Consider the following 20,417-nt stretch of genomic DNA (forward strand, 5'->3'; position numbering starts at 1 on the left):
CATTTCCCGCTGCTCCGGGCGTGGCCCGGGGTGTGGCTGCCCCCCCGTATCCGAGGCCCCGCCCCGCGCCCGCCCGCCCGTCTCCCCGCGGCGGGGGCGGCCCCGGGAACAGAGAGACGATGGTGTCTCCTCCCTTCGCGGCGCTGCCCTGCGGAAGTGACGCGCGGGCGGGCGCAGCGCGGCGCGCGGCGGCCATGGGCAGGAAGGAGCGGGGTGAGCGGGGCCGGGAGCGGCGCGGGCCGGGGATGGGAGGGGGGACCTGGGGCGGCTCGTCACGGCTCCCGCTCTGCTCCCAGATAAGAAGAAGTCCAAGAAGCGCCATTACGATGACGACGAAGACGATGAGGACGAAGGTGCCGGGAAGGAGCCGCAGGAGGCGGTGCCGTCGGCGGCGGGGAAGCAGGTGGAGGAGAGCGGCACCAAGGTGGACGAGTACGGCGCCAAGGACTACCGGCTGCAGATGCCCCTGAAGGCCGACCACAGCTCGCGGCCCCTCTGGGTGGTGCGTGCGCGGGGGCGGCGGGGCCGCTGTCGCCGTGTGCCCGAGGGTGGGATCGCTGCGGGACACGGACAGGCCGGAGGGGGTGTTCTCCCGTGGAGAAGCGGGGAGCGCAGGGCGGGCCGAGTGTGCGGGGGGAGAGCCTCGGGCGCGCCTGGGAGCGCGGTTTGATGCGGTTCGGGGCCGCGCGTCCCCTGCAGCGCCCGTGCGGGACAGGAGCCCCGGCTGCCTCCCGGCGGGGTCCCCGCTGTCGCGGGCGTGCTGCAGGGCAGGGCCCAGCAGCAGCTCAGGCAGTCTCGGGGAGGGCTGTAGCATAGCGCGCTGGCACGAGAGGGATCCATCACTGCAGTGACACAGGAGCAGGGTTTGTATGTTGGAGTGAAACGGCTCTAAGACATGCTGGCTTCATCTTCTGTAACTGGTGCCGTTTGTTTTCTCTATCCTTTGAAAAGGGTGTCAGTGAACTTGTCCAGGGTCTGGCCAGTGGTGCACCATCTAGGGAAGAGATGTTTTCCCAGCCAGTGTCTGCACGGTGCTTGTCACCAAGTGCTGTACAGGCACCTAGGGCTGTGACACCCAAGTGCTGCCTGTCATTCATTCATTTATTCTTTCATTCTGCGTAAAATGAGCAAGGAGTTTTGTTGCTCCAGGGAGTGGGGCTGGAAGCTTGCCTCTACTCCAGTAATTTCTTTAGCATTAAAAAAGAAGGCATACCCCAGCATGTCAGTCTGGAAAAACTTTATTGATCTGGGTGTGGTTTATTCATTGTGCCATGGAAGGAACATAGACAAATAATTCCTGGACCATTTTCAGAAGACAAAAGTTACATGTTTATTCATTTTCTTGTAACTTCATTATGAGATTCAGTTCAACTCACACTGTTGTGCCTTCAGCATTTGTTTTATTTCTGTAGGCTCCTGATGGCCATATATTTTTGGAAGCCTTTTCTCCAGTTTACAAATATGCACAGGACTTTCTGGTTGCCATTGCTGAGCCTGTGTGCAGACCCACCCATATTCACGAGTACAAGCTCACTGCTTACTCCCTGTATGCTGCTGTGAGTGTGGGCCTGCAGACAAGTGACATCACCGAGTATTTGCAGAAACTCAGCAAGACTGGTGTCCCAGATGGAATAATTCAGTTTATCAAGGTAAGGCTGTTCTACTGGCATTGGAAATACATCTGTTTCTACTAAGGAATTCCTTTCCTGCTGCCTCTGCCTAATTGATTTATAATTTTTTAATCATCCATCACTTTTAACTATCTTATTGTTCTGTCATTGTTTCAAGAGAACTTTTTTTTTTCCTGTCTTTTTGCATATGGTATTGCTGCACAGGTACTATTTTAATAAGTTAGCCTTTGTGGGATTTATGAAAAAGTACATTTAAGTGTCTGTGTAGATAATTTCAGCCAGTACAACTCGTACATGGGGAAAGTTTCCTCAGATTTGCTCTGAAGGAAAACTAAGAATGTAGGAAGCACTCTGTAATAGTGGGGCACTATGAGGCAGCCTGCCTTATCCTGCAAGTGTATTCTCACAGTCTTGGAAACAGTTTGAGATTAGGTACAAAAAGTGAGTACCTGTGCCTGATCTCCTGTGTGAGATGATGTGAGCATCTTCTGAAAATGCCTTTTCAGGTTTGTTCCATGGGCATAACAGCAGTGCAAGTAAATGTTTTGTGATAAGGTGCTTCCCCACAAAGACCTAAAGCCATTGCAGTGTTTGGTCCTAAACATGGAATTTTGCAATCTCTTTTGCATGTTCCTAATGACTGCTCTCTTTGTAGCTGTGCACCGTCAGCTATGGCAAGGTGAAGCTGGTTCTGAAACATAACAGGTAAGTGGCTTCCTCCTCAGCTCTGGAGGCAGGAAACCCTCCAAATGCACAGCTGTGAGTGAGTGCACACAGGAGCTCTGGAGTCTCACAGCTGCCAGCTGAGTGTAACAGCTCTCAGGTATCACTTCTGCAGCTTTTGGAAGTATTTAATACATTAGCTGACGAATTTTTGTGTTTGGCTGTCCTGAGCTAGTGCTTGGTTGTTGTCACAGTTTTAAAAGTAGGTTGCAAATTTGATATTGTAGCTTGTTTCTTTAGTGCTTGGGCTTGCACTACGTCTTTTGAGGTTTTCAAATCATTTGGGAAAGATAGGCAAATCCAGTGGCAAGTGGTGGGTGCTTGTGTGTCTGTTGAATCTGATTTGTTTTAAAGCTAGAGGATAATGCTGGAAGGGGCCTGGAGAAGTCAGTGCATATTCTGTGATCTCCAACCAGCATCATCATTGAGGACTCTCCAGGATGCATTAGTTTTAAATTTTTAGGTGGTCTATGTTTTGGAAGTTTGGGGGTTTGTGTTTTGGGCTTTTCTGGTGCTGTGGACAGGACTTGAAAGCACCATATCTGGCATTTTCACAAACTCAGCTCAGTTCAGTCAAAACAATTTACTTGATTTGCATGTGTCACAGATAAGAGGTGTATGTGAGAGGTCTGTGGGCATTTCTGCTGGGGTTTGCTACTCAGGTTAGGTTAGAGAGTATTTGAGTGAGATGGAGGGATGACTGCACAGTATGTGATGCTTTTTGTGTGAGGCATCTTTTAAAAGTTTTGGTTGCCATAATGTCTTTATTTTTAAATTAGCACCCCAAGACTGGATGCTTGAGCGTGCCTCTAGCTGTGCATCTGTGCCACTCTTCCTGTGAGTTATTCAGTTGATGAGTTCATAAAAATGTTTTCCTTTATTCTTTCATTTTAGATATTTTGTGGAAAGTACTCACCCTGATGTCATTCAGCAGCTTCTGCAAGACCATGTAATTAAAGAATGTCGCCTGAGAAATGCTGAAGGTGAAGAGACAGAGCTGATTACAGAGACATTCACAAGTAAATCAGCGGTATGTCCAGCTCTATTCTGAAATTACTGCAATGACTGGAGGTAAACTCTTGAGTAGTTTGGGGTTGCTGTTGTTTGTTTGTTGTATCAGCTTCTTTCTGCCTGTAACAAACTCTGCCTCTTCAATGAGCTCAAATTTGGGGGGAAGAGGGGAGCCAGAGTGTGTCTCTAATGAAACTTTTGGTGAAAATTCATGTTCCTCTATTTCAGATTGCCAAATCTAGTGAAGGTGGCCCTGGTCCATCAACTTCACAGGGAACAGATGCTCAGAATAAGCCAGACGTCCCAGCTGACTTATTTGAGTTTTATGAACAGATGGACAAAGATGAGGAGGAGGAGGAGGAAACGCAGACGGTGTCTTTTGAAGTCAAGCAGGTATGAATATTGCACAGAAGCACATAAGCATAAGAACTTACTAGGAAGTACTGTGGCTCTCTGTTTGGTGGAGGAGATCATTGGAAGTCATTAACATTTCTTTCCTTTTACCTTCCAAAGTTTAGAATCTTAGAGGGTGGCAGTCTGGGTGTTGTTCCTTCCCAGCCTGCAGAGCACAGTGCTCACAGGCCAGAGAGGCTCCAGGGACTCGGGAGGTCCCCATCATGTGTGGCTGAGTATTACTTATTTCAAGATGAGAATTCAGTGGAGGCTGCTTTCAGAGAGCTTGTTTTTTTTTTCCTTTTCCCTCCTGCTTTTTGTTTGTAATTAATGATTGCAGAAGGAACTCTTTCTTGGTGGTTCCAATTTCATCACTTGAGAAGGGGAGCTGGAGGTTGGAGCAAAGTCCTTGCTTGACCTTCAGAGAGCTTCTATAAAACTTCTCAAGTTGGTTTTGGACTTGTTGATTCTAATGATGCCTTAGTAGGGGAAAAAGGAACTTAAAAAAGGATAACTTAGTAGCTGAGTTTTGTTTATTTGAAAAAAGCCAACCCAAACCAACAACCTCTTGGTGACTCATTCAGCCTGTTATTGTCTTGGAATAACTTCCATACAGGGTATGGAGGTTTTCAGGGTAACAGATGTGCAGCTTTGTGTAACATGGAGAACCTTTCGTGTCTGTTACTGAACTCTTCATTGCAGGACTTCAGGCTGTAGTTTAATCATTGCTGGGCAAGCAGCATGAGCTGAATGTGTCATGTTCTTCCATCTGCCTAAAGAGCCTTCTCGAGTATTAACTGTCGTTCAAAATGTTTTGGGGGCTGGGGTGATCGGGGTAAAGTTTCCACAATAAGACTTCATAAGCATAAAAAAGAAATGTAACTTCACTTGGTACTATGTAACCTAGTTGTTTTTAGGGAAAAAGAAATTAATGCACATGTGGAGAATTTATCAACTAAAGCTTTGTTTCCTCTTCAGGAGATGATTGAAGAACTTCAGAAGCGTTGTATCCATTTGGAGTACCCCTTGCTAGCAGAATATGATTTCAGAAATGATTCTGTGAATCCTGACATCAATATAGATCTGAAGCCTACTGCAGTCCTCAGGCCCTATCAAGAGAAAAGCCTAAGGAAGATGTTTGGGAATGGACGAGCCAGGTCTGGTGTTATTGTCTTGCCATGTGGTAAGTTTCGGTGGTGGTACTTAGACAATTTGTTCTTTATTTGCCTGTAGTAAAGAACATTCCAAAGATGACAGCTGCCTGGATTTCAGACAGCTGCAGTGGCTGTTCTGGTCCCAGTGTGCAGGGTCCTGGTGGTTTTTATTGAGCTGGTGGTGAGGGTGTGCTGAGGGAGGGCTGGGTCACAGAGCTGTCTGTGTCCTGGCAGGAGCTGTGCCCTCTGCCACCTCTGCTCATCTTCCTGTGAAATGTAAAGCTGTTGGCATTGGAATTTGTTTCTTGGTTGGGAATGGAGAAACTGGAGGGAGCTGGGAATACAAAGGTGGCATAAAGGGGTGTCCAAGGAAGGAAAGAGCTTGAGTGCACAGGTGCTGGGCAGGAGAGTTTGAGGAAGAAATGAGAGACATGCTGACTAGGACAGCCTACAGAAAACAGGGGGAAAAGGAGCAAACAGGAGGCTGTGTGCCAGTGCCCTCAGTATTAAGGGAGAAGGAGGCACATGGGACCTGTGATGAGGGCCTGAGAGTGCGTAAGGAGTGCTGGGAGAAGTGTGAAGGATGGGAAGATTTAAGGAGTTGCTTTGTGGGGTAATGTATAACTGGCAGAGACAGAGGAATAGAGTACCCCCAGGGAAGCTTTCTGTAGCCACCTGTAATTTAACATTCTTTTGAAATTAAAAAGCAGTAAAATGATTGCTTCTAATTGTCAAAGCCATTGTTTACAATTATTTTCTTGAGGAAATACAGTTGTCCTGTAGACAATCCAGCTGTATTTTTAAGAACCGAAATCTCTTTTTGACTGTTGTAGCAAAGAAACAAAAAAGAAATTTCCCTTTGCCTGATTTCATATCCTCTCATGGTTTTCCGTCGCTCTTTTGTTTTGTTTTCCTCCTACTCCAGTGGTGTCTGAGAGATGACTAATGAGTGTCACTCCTCCTGCCCTGCAGGTGCTGGCAAGTCTCTGGTGGGAGTGACAGCTGCGTGCACTGTGCGCAAGCGGTGCCTGGTGCTCGGCAATTCTGCCGTGTCTGTGGAGCAGTGGAAGGCCCAGTTCAAGATGTGGTCCACCATCGACGACAGCCAGATCTGTCGCTTCACGTCTGATGCCAAAGACAAGCCCATTGGCTGTTCTGTTGCCATCAGCACATACTCCATGTTGGGGCACACGACAAAAAGGTCTTGGGAAGCAGAAAGAGTAATGGAGTGGCTTAAAAGTCAAGAGTGGGGCCTTATGATACTGGATGAAGTCCATACCATTCCTGGTAATGTGTTGCACACATTGTTAATGTCCTTCTGTTCTTGTAGAAGTGGTGGTTTTTTTTTTGCTGTTCTTCTCATGGCTAATGTAGTGAGTAAACCCATGGCTCAGGGTTTTGAGACAAGTGAACTGCCTTGTTCTACTTCCCCCCCCCCAATACTACATAGTTTAGCTGACCACTAGTTTCCTGAAACCGTTTTTTTGCTGTTCTTCTCATGGTTAATGTAGTGAGTAAACCCATGGCTCAGGGTTTTGAGACAAGTGAACTGCCTTGTTCTACTTCCCCCCCCCCAATACTACATAGTTTAGCTGACCACTAGTTTCCTGAAACCCTTCAAATCAGTCACTGTGTTTTCTGTAATAGCAGTGTAAAGAACAAGTTCCTCTGTGTAGGTTGATAAAGTGGTCTTAAAATACTTGAATTACCTTTGCATAATTTTGCTGTAGATATATTTGAACAGGAGAGGAATTCATCTGCCTTTTTCTCTTGGATGCAGTGGCACTGCAGGCCAGCTTTTAATATCTATGAGTAACCATAGTGACTAACAGCTGTTGTCTTTGAAATTGCCATGTAATTGAGAATCTGTACTACTGGAAAGCAATAATATACTATTACAGTGTCTGTGGAATAACCCTGGCTAAAAAACCCGAGATTCTCTTAGCTGTTCCTCCTTATTTTTATTTGAATACATTTTGGTGTCTACAGAAGTAATGGATTTCAGAAGTAGACCTTGGTGATTAATTACCATTTTATTAAAGTAATGTACATGTACATACTCTACTTTTGTTCTTGCTTGGTTTCATAGAAATGAAGGTATAGCAACTCCTCTGTGATTTCTAGCAATGCTAAAGATGAGTAATTCTGCCATGTCCTGCAAGTCCTGAATGTGGCAGTCAGCCAAGAGTACTTGTGTCATAGTTCTTGCTAGGGAATAGTAGAGACCCAAACCAAGCCATGTAACCTCTGAATATATTAATTTTCTATTAGGGAATGGGAAATAATAAACAAGGTTTACTAGGATTTTCAGAGTACACTTGACAATGCAAAGTAAAGCTGCAATCACTGTGAAGTTTTGCTGTAACACTGATTTGTTAGGAGTGTGTGTGCAATGGGGTACGATTTCCCAGTGTTGTGCTTGCCTTATGTTCAGGAGTTGATGAAAATATCTTTTTAGAAGTTGCAGTATTTATCTTCTGAAACCATTCAGGAAAGTTAACAAAAAATTTATCTTGGATTTCTTAGCAAAAATGTTCAGACGTGTGCTCACTATCGTCCAAGCTCACTGTAAACTGGGGCTGACTGCTACCCTGGTCAGAGAAGATGACAAAATTGTTGACCTGAACTTCCTGATTGGACCAAAGCTCTATGAAGCCAACTGGATGGAGCTGCAGAACAGTGGTTACATTGCTAAAGTCCAGTGTGCTGAGGTGATGCTCTGCTTTTTGGTACTATTAGTGTATATTTAGTATGCTTATAAAGTTGAGAAAAAAATCGGCAGCTCTTTTAAAAATAACAATAGTAGAAATTTTAAAACATAAAAGAAAATATTTACCTATTTCAAGCCTGAACTTATGAGAGTGAAACTTGAAAACGTAGGACTGGATCTCACCATTCTTTCTACTATAAAGATGTGACCTCTGTTCTTTCCAGCACATGGATGAGAGGTAAATCTGGTATCAAAAGAGGTGAAAATCTTTCACACAGGCACATAGAGTGTTCAAGCAATCTTTCTGGAAAGCCTAATTCAGTGTATTATCTCTGATAACTGACATGGAAGATTCTTAGGGAAGAGTATAACTTTATCCAAGCTCTCTGTTAATTACAAGGTTTCCATGTAAGCATTAGGGGATTGCTTTTTCATTAACTTATCTGGTCTCCTGTTGAATGGAAGTAAAGTTTTAGCAGCTGCATTGTGTGATGGTTGTTTGGGTTTTTGGGGTTTTTTTTTGTCTTTGTGTTGTTGTTATTGTTGTGGTGGTTTATTTTAAGCCTATCTTGTTAATTTCATGCAATTCTCCCTAGCTCTGGTACTGGAATAAAAGATGCAGATGCAGGTCAGCCCTTCTCTTTTTGAACATTGTGCAAACTGGAGGCTGTAGAAGGAAAAAAACCCACTGCTTTGAATGCATAGAATGCAAGTGAAAAGCACCTAGAAAAGAACTAGGGTTGAAGGGAGAGTAACCACTCCTCAAATTCAGATTTGTATTTAGGCACTTTGGTTAGTTCTGCTGTGCAAGCAAAATTCTCAGTCCCTGAACTGCCCTTCAGTCATTTGAAAATGAAGCATGGCATACCTCTTGTTCTGAGTGATGGGAAAATTCTGCAAGTTTCAATTCCTTAGGCCAGTGTTTTGAGCTGACATTTGTTGACTCTGCCAAAAGCAAAGAACAAAAAAGCCCAGTGTTGAGTCCAGTACATGCAGAACTGCTTTGCATATTTGTTTGGATTTCCTTGAGCAGTAGCACCATTAATCAACTTGGTTTATTCCTCTCAGCCAGGAAAGGTGTGTGGCTCACTCTTTAAGTGCAGTTCTTCCCAGGTGGCCGGAGAGGGCAGTGCTGATGTCTCATAGGGCAGGTCATGGTTGTTTCACTGCTGTAAAAGAGAATGAGCAGCACAGTTTAAAAAGTTACACACAGTTTAAAAGAAGACAACAAGCCTGTTTTTTCAGAGTTTTGTAATTTACAAATAATCCCTTTCTGAGCAGCCATACGAAGTCTTTGGATTGGAGTGTCTGTCTTGCAAAACGTAAAATGAAAATTCAAAATACATGTGTTTGCCATGCAGTCAGAGGCATTGAGCAATAGATGAATTTTTTTACTGCAATCAAATATTCAGTATTTGTATCTCATTGTCACTTTGATGTAATTGTCTTCTGGTTCAAGAGTTTTAAGTCTTTCATGTAGGCAGCACACAATAACAACAGAGCCTATTCAGTGCATGATTTTATTTTTAATGTAGTCAAAGGATAATAAAAGCATCATCTGGCATTTAAGTCACTGGAAAAAATATTTTGAAAAATTAGGTCTTATCAGTGCAGAACAATTAATGTTGTTTAAATAAAATTCTGTAAATTGCCATTAACTTCCTTAGCTGAATGGTGGTTATGAAAGAGGCTTTTCTCTGTGGAGCTTGTTAATTTCTATTGTGCAATGGATATGAGCATCATGTACAGCAGAGTGAATGTTTCCCAAATTATATCCCCTGTGGATAGTGTCAGATGTTATCAATAGTGTCACTTCATTGGCTCAAACTAGTTACTTTCTTCTTTTTCCATTCTAGAGTAGAAAAAATAAACCTAGACTTGCTGAAGTACCATGGTTGTTATTTACATAATAAAAGAATTGCTTAGGTATTCTGGGGTGATGTTATTGTCTGTTGAAAACTAATCAATTCTAGTGTTTTGGAAGCTCTAGACTCAATAGTTGTTAAAATAAAGGTCACTCCTTTGTGGATATATGAAGAAAGATGGGTGAATTTATTCTGTAATGAAGACAAAACGTCTCTCAGCTTTCAGAATATGGATGAAAATTAGTCATTATGGGAAAAAGCTTTGACTGCTGTGAGAGGGAGACTGCACAGTTAATTCCCTTAATTACTGCTTTGTAGGAAGTAGCAGTCTTTAGTAAATTATTTAAGTGTGAACATGAAGTAACAATCTTGTTCCAGTCCCACTGCCTATTTCTGTCATGGATCTCAATGCCAAAGCATTTTGGAAAAACAGATTTTAGCGGTGCAGGAGACTTCACTGACTGGTAGCTTTCCTTTTGGTACAGAAATGACTGTGTTAAAATGTGTGACCTGCCCTATACAGAAAGTCCTAATGCATTACTAGCCCCCAATATCTTTTCAATTCCCACTGGGATTAAATAAGCAAATAATAGAGTGCTACTTTGTGTGTGTGTTTTCTAATTGTAGGTCTGGTGCCCAATGTCACCTGAATTTTACAGAGAATATGTAGCTATTAAAACAAAGAAGAGGATCCTGCTCTACACCATGAACCCAAACAAATTCAGAGCCTGTCAGTTCCTGATTAAGTTTCATGAGCGACGGAACGATAAAATCATCGTCTTTGCTGACAACGTGTTTGCACTGAAGGAATATGCAGTCAGACTTGGGAAGTAAGTGTTCACAACCAATGATGGCACTATTGTTTTCCTCCTCCCATGACAATTTCCTTGCAATCTCACAGCTTTCAGTAGTCTTTAATATTTTTTGTAATGCTATAACTCCACTCCTCCTGCATAAAAAGCTCAGGAAGGTCTTTTTGGATGGACATTACTGGTACTGAAACATGATTTCGGTGTTTGAAGAGAGTCTCTGTTTAGCATTTGTTTCAGAAAAGTTTATGTCCAGGATTTTACAAAAGATTTAGTATTTTTATTTTATTTTAATTAGTAAAAGCCAATGGAAAAATGAGGGGCTTTTGGAAATACCACTAGAACTGTTTCTTTAATGGATGGTAGCTTCCCCTGTCTCTCTGAGACAAAGGTTTTCAAGTATATACTTTCTGGATCTTTCAGGATGTTCTGAGACCCAGGACCGCCTTCTTGAGGTTCTCAAAAGGTTTTTGCCTTAGAAAAATGAAGACAAGCTTTTTTGGTATCTGTGCTGTACTAGTGCAGTGCCTAGAACTGCAGTAATTGTTTAATAAACTAAAGGACATTTCTCCCTAGAGCTCCTTGATTACCTTAAATGACTGTAACATGACTGCAGTTATAGGAGGTTGTGCAAACAGGGTTTAATGAGGGGTCAGCATCAGTCTGTTGGTAGGATTTGGGGAGGGACAGTCAGGGAGAGTTTGACAGGATCGGGCATAGAGCGATTATTGGGAAACATAACTTTATTAGCTGGTCTCATCCTTTCTTTGACAAGGCCAAATAATGCCTTGCTTGCTGGAAGCTGTGGGGCATTTTGATGGTGTATATCATGTCTAGGAATTTCAGCAGTATTCCTTAGCAAAACCACAAACAAACCTTACACTTTCCAAAATTTATGATCAGTTCTGACTGCATTTTAAGGGGCCGTGTGGTGCTGGCATGCTGTGACATCAAATAGCGAGCAGAGCTAATGGTGTTGGATGAATTCCAAAACCCGTGGTCTCTTTCATCATTTTTTTAATCTGTCTGGACAGAGATTAGCTGTAATGATGCCTCTGGAATGTCTCTAGCAGTGTTCAGTGTACCACAGACAAAGCCTTTAGCACAGGCAATGCTGGGGGGGCAGGGGACACACAGCAGTTGTGAGGTAGATGCTGTGGAAGCGTGACAGGAAAACCAGTTGAAGAAATAGTAGGTGGCGCCTTTTTATATTCTGGAGTGAATTCTGTGTTTCTCACATCATTTATGGAGCTCCAGGTTATCCAGCTGCCACTCTTAGAAAGAAAAGAGGCTTGCTGTGCTGGACAAAGGTGAGGTTTGTTTTAACTGGAGGTTTTTTGCTGTGAGCAGGCTAAACCAAAAGGAACTGTTAGTTTGTACAGGGCAGGAACTCTGTGTGTGGAGGAGAGAGCAGCCCAGTGGGTAGAGCAGGAGTGCTGTGGCTGGGTGGGCTCCCCCATGGGCGGAGAGGTGGCCACGGTCTGGCTGCCTCGGCTGGCTCCTCCCTTAACCCCCTTGCCCTTGCTAGTGGGGAACCATCAGGGGAAGACCATGCACATGACAGGAATTACTTTGTCCACAATTTTTGGGGCCAGAGAATCTAAATTGGGCCAGAGAATCGAAATGATTGTGTCATCCAGTATAGCATAGCTCATGTATGACTGGTTTCACTGGTGTTAGGAATATGTTTAAATCACTGTTTCTGAAGGACTGTGCCTTTGTGGTTCTGTCAGTTAATGGCAGAGGAATCTACCTTTCCAAATCCCTCAGATGAGGAAAATAAGTCATTAAAAAAAGAATCCATTTAGCACTTAATGTTCTAGATTCAGGAAAGTACTCAGGAATGCCAGGGAAATGGCAAGTAGGATCTGGGCAAGTTAAAATGAATGACTGATAGCCAGGAGTTCAGGATTATTCTGTTCTCAATACAAAATGTGTTTGAATGTCTTCTTGGTGGTCTTAAGAAAAGGAAGACTCAAAAATTTAGTTTCAGTTTAAATCTGCTGTTTAACTTCACAGTTTAAATACTACATGAAATTTGAAATAAGACTTAAGATATTACTGAATGCTACTAATTGAATAATGAAGATATTTTTTCAGAATTGACTCATTTGCTACTTTCATTTTTTAGCTGTTTTTTTCTAAAAGTCTGCTTAAATAGAAGAATTAGATTAGAGATGACTAGGATTGTTCAGTGAAAAAACCCTAGAATAAAGTTTGTAGTAAAGAAAGCAAGAGGAGCCAGTGCACAGGGATTAGTTGATAAGAATAGAAAACCTTAGTCCTATGCACTTCCATGTTTATGTTCACCTACGACTTGTGTATGTGCAATATTAAATGGAAAATTTGAGCTTGGTTCCTTGTGTTAGAAGTAATTTATGAAACTGTGAGCAAAATGGTAATTGGAAAACTCCTGTTGTTTGGAGATGCTTGGTAACCTTATTTTGGTCGAGTAGTACAACAGATGACAAAGCAGTGGCAGTGCTATCCTGCACGCAGCTCACTGGTTTTGCGTGGGCTTTGCTCTTTTTGTTTTTTTAACTCTGCTTAGGCAGAAATAAAACAGCCAGACACTGAAAAATTCATAGCAGTCCAAGTTACTCATGAAGTCTGTGAGTGACTGGGTTTGTGTGAGCCTTCAGGATTGAGACATTAAATGTTCCATGTAATATATTGTCAGACATTAGAAACCGTAGATGAAATGCCACTGTGTGCTGCTCATGAAATGTTTGAGGCCTTTGCATTATTACAGTAAGCCCAGAAGGTATTAGAAGGGGCACGAGGTTAGCTTGAAAAGCAAAAATAATTTTCCCAGAACAACACCCAGCAGCTCATTTGTGACACCCAGCGTATCCTTGATAGAGAAGCCTGTGTTTTCAAGTGTTTAAATAGGAAGCAAAGGTTGCAGCTGTAAATGTGCTAACTCAGTACATTTGATGAAAAAAATGTCTTTTAACAGCTGCCTTCAGTCTTTCATGTAGGCTTAGCAAATGTATTCAGTGTGTTGATATACAGCTTCATTGGTGCACGTAATTGCAAAACATTTGTAAGTGTCAGAATCTCTTTCTGGCTGACTGGGTTGCTGCAGAGGGTTCCACAAACCCCTGGGCAGCTGCTATAAAGAGTCAAACAAGCTAAAAGTGAACTGATATCTGTACCAATATCTGGTTTGTTTTCATATCTGCTCAAAGGGGTCCTGCACTCCCTGCCATGGTACCTCATAAGAAATCAGTGAGAAATCTTGAATTTATTTCTTTTGTATATGTTGTGTTCTTTTCAGACCCTATATCTATGGTCCTACTGCACAAGGGGAAAGAATGCAAATTCTACAAAACTTCAAGCACAATCCAAAAATCAACACTATTTTCATTTCCAAGGTGAGGGAGTATATTCACTGTATCCTTGTGCCTATCTTGGGAGTCACCTGCACATGCATGGTGTACATTTGACATCTTCATATCACAGCTCACGAAGAAAGCTGTGCTTTGTATTTAGTGTTGGCTGGGGAGGTGTGGAAATAAGAGACTGCTCAGAGGGTGCTGCTCTGTTGCAGGTAGGGGACACGTCCTTCGATCTGCCAGAAGCCAATGTTCTCATTCAGATTTCATCCCACGGTGGGTCACGAAGGCAGGAGGCTCAAAGGCTGGGACGAGTGCTGAGAGCCAAAAAAGGTAAAGGAGGTGGTGCTTGGGCTCTGGGCCTTGGATCATAGCAGCCTCCTTTGGATCTCATTGGATCTCCTGCCTAGAGCAGGAGAAACTGGATGTACATGAGGCTTCCTTATGTTTTAGTCAAAGAGAATATACCTATATACCAGTGCATGAAAATTTAGCATCTTCTGGGTCAGTAAACTTAGTGATGAGAAAACTTCTAAAGGACAAAAGAAGCTGAAAGAAAACTGACTTTCTATGGCAATTCTCTCACTTTTTCATTCCTTGATATTTTCTTCAACATGAAATTGTTTGTGTTGGATCATAGTATTATTCTAAGAAGCAAACCTCTAGAAATCACATTTTTGACACTGTAGATTACTTGCTTCTAAAAATTGGATTTGGTTTTTTTACTAGTTTATTTTTGTAAAACATGGCCAAAGGATTTTTTTTTTTTTTGTTTAGAACAATTTACTCTTAAAATACTTTCTACTCAGACTTAAGCTCTGTAGACACTTATTTTATGTGCAGTTTGTGCTTTTTAACAGGTAAGGCTTTCTTTGAAAATGCAAACAAATCCCACGTTAATGAATTGACAAAGTCTTAATGAAACCCTGAGTTTTAAAAGAGAACCCTGTTACCAGGGTAACAGACCTTAAGGACTGTAAGTGAAAAAAAAAGTTTATGCACAGCCTGGTATATGCTGGTCTTCAGATAGTGGTGTGAATTCTTAGCTAAGTATCTTTGTTTCATTTTTTTAATTCAAAAACACTGCAAACTCTAGTTCACATGGATAAAACTTTTCTTTTGTCTTTTTCTCTTGGACTTTCTTTGACATGCACGACAGTCCTTGCTCTTGACTTTGCACTTCTTGACATGATAGACTTAAAAACAATTTTGTCTTTCACCTTGCCTAGCAGAAGAAAGCAGCAAATTCTTATTAGAGCACCTGTGTGATTGTGTTAGTCTATATTTCCTTTTCTGTTTTCGTCTTCTCACCTATCCTCAAGTTATTAAGAACAAAAGTAGGAGTTTCGAGGCTGTGTCAGTCAGTTTATGCGAGGTCCCGATGCAGCTAGACAATGCAAATAGTTTTTGTGGGAACAAGTTACTGTTACAAGTACCTGTTTTCAGTATTTATTCCTTGGTTGTTCTTTGTTGCAGTGTTCCAAATGAAACTAATCACTGAGTGGTTTTGTCTCTTAGGCATGGTTGCAGAGGAATACAATGCCTTTTTTTATTCCCTTGTATCCCAAGACACTCAGGAAATGGCATATTCAACAAAACGACAACGGTTTCTTGTTGATCAAGGGTATAGCTTCAAGGTAAGTTGTTCCTTCTATTTATTATGCTTGAGGCCTAAGGATGTAATTTTCATATTGTTTAGTGTTAGTATTCGGTCCAGTACAGAGGATTCTGGGTGTGGAATGCATTAATGAAGGTTTTTCTTGCAAGCAAGAACTGCCCTGGTATTGTTTTATCATCTATTGTGAGGGCAGATACAAGCAGCTTTGTACAGCTTCTAGAAAGGTAAGTGTTGTTGAAACACTTGAAAGCAGGCAGCCTGCAGCGTGCAGTGCCTGTTCCTTGGTGGTTGGTTGATGTTTGTGCTGTTCAGTTGTCCATCTGTGCGGGCCTCCCATTGTACAGTACCACACTGGCGCTGCATGAAGCAGCGTTGGGTGTTGCCAGAGTGGGCAGCACCAATTTAGACAACAATTTTGCAAAACTTAGCAAGTGACAATTTCCAAAGAGCTCCAGTCTCAGACCAGTGTTTCACTATGTCAACTTTTCCAAACATAACCAAAGCTCCTCTGTATTATAGATTTCATGGCATATCTTACTTATTTTTCTTTTAATGCATGGATTGCCCTGTATGCTCATCTGTTAGGCTGTAAAGGCAGCAGAGTATCATGATAGCTCTTGGGTTTAGGTAAATTATTCCTTTGACAAATTGGAGCTTACTGCTCTGATAGAAGCCTTCCTGATGAGAAGCAGTGCTGAGGAGAATGAAAAATAAGACTCCCACATCTGGCTCTTCAAGAGCTTGTCTGGGTGAGGCACCAGTACAGGATATCCCCCTGAACTGCTGGGCTGGAGGAAATCACTGCTCTGGAAAGAGCAGCCCATTAAAGAGCTCTTTAGAAACAGACCTGTCATGGTGTTTATAGGTGAGAACTTTGTTTTCCTTTGTAGTGAATGTGTTTCAACAAAGTTTTAGATCAGTACTAAGCTGTAACTAATTACAGCAAATACATCTGTGTGGCTATAGCCAGGAAGGTTAGCGCAATCCCTTTACTTATATTTGAATGCCCAGGATTCTAGAACTGAGGAGGAGGTTAAAATAGAGGGATTTCATTTTGCAAGGAAGGAGCTCTTAGTCCTAGGAGCTTTGGTGTAATGTGGCACAAAAGCAGTGCAAGTGGCCAGCTGAGTGTCTGGAGCAACATTTTTGCTGACCAGTATTGGAATGTTCTTTATTTGCAGACTGGAAACAAAACATTAGAATATCTGTTTTCTTCTGTTTGCCAAACTTTGTCATAGCTGGCATCAAAGAATAGTAGGGCTGAAAGAAACTTGCAAAAAAACATCTATTGTGTTTCTTCATTCTGAGCAAGGATGAACTATGTGTATTGCATTCCCAATAGATGTCTGCTTTCTTAGTATTCCAAATATGGAGACTCTACCTCTTTCTTTAGATAATTATTTCAATGATAATATCCTGTCCTTTAGAATTTGTGTTCCTGAATAACTAAAAATTCATTACTAGTTTAAAAGAGTAACAATTTTCACTTTTTGTTTAGGACTTACTTTCTTCTTGCCATCTCTCAATAACTTCATTTTTTGCTTTTCACCAAAAAGAGAACTGGAGTAACAAGTTTTTGCTAAATCCACATATCTTGTCTTTGCTTCTTAAATATCAGTCTTGTTACAGTTTACTACTTGGAGCGTACTGCTGGCTGGTGTTTTTTTGGTTAGCTAACCAGTTGCCTTTGCTACTGTATTGAATTATTATTTAGAGACTAAATGTAGGATATACTAAATTTTAAACCAGTAACAGGAGAACTCTGTATATTAAAGAACTGGGGGTAACTTTTAAACAGAGCATCAGTTGGACGGCTTAAAAGATGATGCAGTGGGAATTCTTTCCATTCTATGAATCATGCTAGCACTGTTTTGCAACCAGAGCTGGAAACAGGCAAATACAATTAAAAATGGATTTTTGTGACTCCTTTTTCTTTATTTTTGAGATGACCATAGCACATATTCTCCTAAATAAACAAGGAGTACCATAATGTTCCTTTAGCATTGTAGGACTGATTCCTTCCATTAATGGATTCTTCAAGTTTGGACGTTTTCTCAGGAAAACATCCTTTTTCAGCTAGACATTCCCACAAATAACAGCTTACAGCACTGAATATTCATTCCAGTGTTTCCCTACCCCATTTTTGAAAAATGCTACTTGGCAGCTAATATGGATTTCTTTAAGTTAAACTTTATTTACAGTGTTTTTGTGATGTGCTCCAACCCAGACTGCTGAGGTAATTAGTTTCTAATTGTATTGATTCAAGAGATAAGCAGAAAGGATGAGGAAAAACACTACATAATCAATGGCTGACTGAGAATGTCTTTTTCAAAACCATGTCAAATGTGAAATTTTCAAATTAACTCTGGTTAACAAAGTAAACTGCCTGTTGCAAATCTTCATAACAGAATTTTGAGATCTTTCAGTTCTTCAGAAGAGGAGCTTTGTCAGCTGATGGAGCCCATGGCACTGCATTGCCAGTAGGCCACATGTGCCCTGCACCCACAGTTACCAGAGGAGTTACTGAGAATTCCAAGGAGAGCGAACTTAACTGAAGTTACCCAGTGTTTAAGTACTCAAAGGCTGGAAGAGTCCTTTTGCTCTGTTGCAGGTTGCTGCACTGTCTCCCAACAGCTGTACATCTCAATTTGTTAGGGGTTTTTCCCCATTGTCCTGAATGCTTCTTGCTAAAATTCTAAGTCTCTGCAGAGGTGATGGATTATTTTTGTTAACTATAAAATACTGGTTCTTAAACTAGACTAATCTAGAGCCTACAACATGACACCAACCTTGCAGTAAGTTGGATACATGTCTGAGTTGTATGTGCTTGGGTCGGGTTCTTGGTCAAGCTGATATAAACAATGTTTAGCTGACATGCTCTGCCCAGAGCTTTTCTTTCTTATGTTCTTTCTTTTTTTTTTTTTTTTTTTTTTTTTTGGCAAAGATGTGTCTTTTGCATTTCCAGCCAGAATATAACAAGAGCTGTGAGTGTATGTATATGTACATCACTTAGCAAGATTTTGTATGTATCTGTGCTATCTGTAATGTGAGGTTGTTCCAACCATTAATGAAAGTTGAAGGCAGTTCCAACGGGATATGGAATCAGAAATACTTGTCTTGATTTTGCATAGCTAACAGTGAGGAGGAAGAGCCCTCACCTTGTAGCGTGCTCTGTTTCTTAGGTAATCACAAAGCTGGCAGGCATGGAAGAAGAAGAACTTTCATTTTCAACCAAAGAAGAACAGCAGCAGCTTCTCCAGAAAGTCCTGCAGGCATCTGACCTGGATGCTGAGGAGGAAGTAGTTGCTGGAGAATATGGTTCAAAGTCAGCTCAGGTAATGAAGAATTCTTTGAAAAGAATGACCACAGGTGGGACAGACCTGGGCCATTTTATTTCCATCCAATTCTAAATGTGATGTTGTCATGGGTAGCCTGGTATCTTTGTGAAACATTAGAGAATAGATCTGGTTTTTAAATCTCTATTAGCCTTTAGCTATTGGAATAATTCACTTGTTGGGCACTCAGAAAAAATTCGACATGGAATTGATGTCCTTCTCCATCATATTTGAAGGAGAAGGTAACAGATCTGTTGTTACAGATTTTGAAGTAAAACTTTTAAGCCACATGCAATGAAAATATTTGAAGCCTCTGCTGCCACACTAAGCACGTGCCTGTGCTCCTTGTCCTTGCAGGTGTCCCGCCGTGCAGGCACCATGAGCTCCATGTCCGGAGCGGATGACACCGTTTACATGGAGTACCACTCCTCACGGAGCAAGGCGTCTGCCAACAAACACATCCACCCCCTGTTCAAGCGCTTCCGCAAGTGACGTCCTTCACGCGGCCGTCTCCTTGGAACGTCACCCGCGGACATGTCCTGCTACTGGAAAGATGGAGTTGAAATTTATGACAGTTCCTTTACCAGACTCTTTTATATGCATCTGTACAGCCACATATTTACTTACCAATGTATGTGCTCTCATAGGTGAATGGGAAAGCAAAGAAGGAACTAAATCTTACCATGAAAATATTTTTAGAAACTTTAAGATACAAATATGTCACAGCACATCCTTTTTTTCTGTGGCACTGTGCTCCTTGTCTTATGCCTTCATTTCCTCATGGCCAGAGGGCAGAAGCATATGGGCCACTTCATTCAAGAAAAGTACTTGTCCGGTTTTCAGGGTAATTAATAGATTTTATTTTTATCAGCAGAAGATCCTTTTTCAGAAGAGTCCTGAAAAGGTTTTGTAAATGAAGTTTGTACTGATGTTTGAGATATTATTTATCTGATTCTTGTGTCTGCTCAACAGTATACTGTTTCTCAAAATGCTTAAATAAAACCATTCAGTGAGCTGAACAAATCCTGAGAGGAGCACTTTACATTATATTTTTAAACGGAGAGCTAATTTATACTTGTGACTTTACCTGTATTAAAATTCTAACAGATAGGTCAGAAATACTTTAGAGTTTGAACACAAGAAGAAAAAGAGACTGTCTCCAAAGTAAACTCGAGGAAAGCATTAGTAGTAAATACAAATGAATTCTGTGCTCGTTTTCTTAATTTTTCTTGCTACTCTTGAGGAGTTGCTCAAATAAAAGCTGTTTCTCTTGTTATTTATATTCTATTTATTAACCATGCAATAAATCCTTCGTAACTGCTAAAAGTGCACTGTCACCACAGAGGTTATTATTGAATCAAAAAGCATTTTGACTTCTCACAAGGTGAATTGGAAGAATGTGTGAAAGAAAGATTCCTGAGGTTTTGTTTGTTTTTTTTTTTTAATGAAGACTGCATTATAATTCTAGAAAACAATAGGGAAATGTTGGTGGTTTATGGCAGAAGAATGCTTTCTAAGTAACACCTGCTTAGTAATGTAACATGCTACTTGGTGTTGTATTAAGAGGTGTTATTTCTGTGGTTGTTTGTAGAGCTTCAGGAACTACCTCTGTTGGTTGAAAATAGGTTTGTATAAAGTTTTACCACAGGAAGGAACATGCATGGTACAGCTATTCTGGTTGTATGACAAATGTGCTCCAGAAGAATACTGAATTCTGTTTCTTATTAGCACGAATTCGCAAACTGAGAATGTAGAAATATTGAAAGCATTTAATAATTGAGAACACATGGTGCTTAATTTTGGTTTCTGTGTCAGCATCAGGTAATTTTT

At 41.5% G+C, this 20,417-nt stretch overlaps 1 protein-coding gene across 2 annotated transcripts; it reads left to right on the top strand.

Moving 5' to 3' along the window:
- Positions 1 to 161: 161 nt before the first annotated feature.
- On the top strand, positions 162 to 19,610 carry ERCC3 (ERCC excision repair 3, TFIIH core complex helicase subunit). Of its 2 annotated transcripts, XM_041407720.1 has the most exons (15): positions 162 to 213; positions 297 to 502; positions 1,413 to 1,649; positions 2,287 to 2,336; positions 3,249 to 3,384; positions 3,594 to 3,758; positions 4,737 to 4,941; positions 5,885 to 6,199; positions 7,439 to 7,623; positions 10,115 to 10,317; positions 13,577 to 13,673; positions 13,850 to 13,967; positions 15,153 to 15,271; positions 18,435 to 18,587; positions 18,945 to 19,610. In XM_041407720.1, exons 1-15 carry the CDS (start codon positions 195 to 197, stop codon positions 19,077 to 19,079), a joined length of 2,343 nt encoding a protein of 780 aa, XP_041263654.1. In that variant the 5' UTR covers positions 162 to 194; the 3' UTR covers positions 19,080 to 19,610. The 2 variants fall into 2 exon arrangements, with proteins under 2 accessions (XP_041263654.1, XP_041263662.1); XM_041407728.1 differs by lacking the exon at positions 18,945 to 19,610 and having other exon boundaries at positions 13,850 to 13,966; positions 15,151 to 15,271; positions 18,435 to 18,571.
- Positions 19,611 to 20,417: the final 807 nt, after the last annotated feature.

This window comes from Onychostruthus taczanowskii, unplaced genomic scaffold, assembly GCF_017590055.1.
Source record: "Onychostruthus taczanowskii isolate IOZ18803 unplaced genomic scaffold, ASM1759005v1 scaffold10, whole genome shotgun sequence".
Classification (NCBI taxonomy): domain Eukaryota; kingdom Metazoa; phylum Chordata; class Aves; order Passeriformes; family Passeridae; genus Onychostruthus; species Onychostruthus taczanowskii.

What these genes read in the sequence shown, in the direction of transcription:
- ERCC3 (XM_041407720.1), top strand. An exon ending in CTAAAGTCCAGTGTGCTGAG is followed by an intron (nt 7,624 to 10,114) that starts GTGATGCTCTGC and finishes TTCTAATTGTAG; the next exon opens with GTCTGGTGCCCAATGTCACC. An exon ending in ATCAAGGGTATAGCTTCAAG is followed by an intron (nt 15,272 to 18,434) that starts GTAAGTTGTTCC and finishes TCTGTTTCTTAG; the next exon opens with GTAATCACAAAGCTGGCAGG.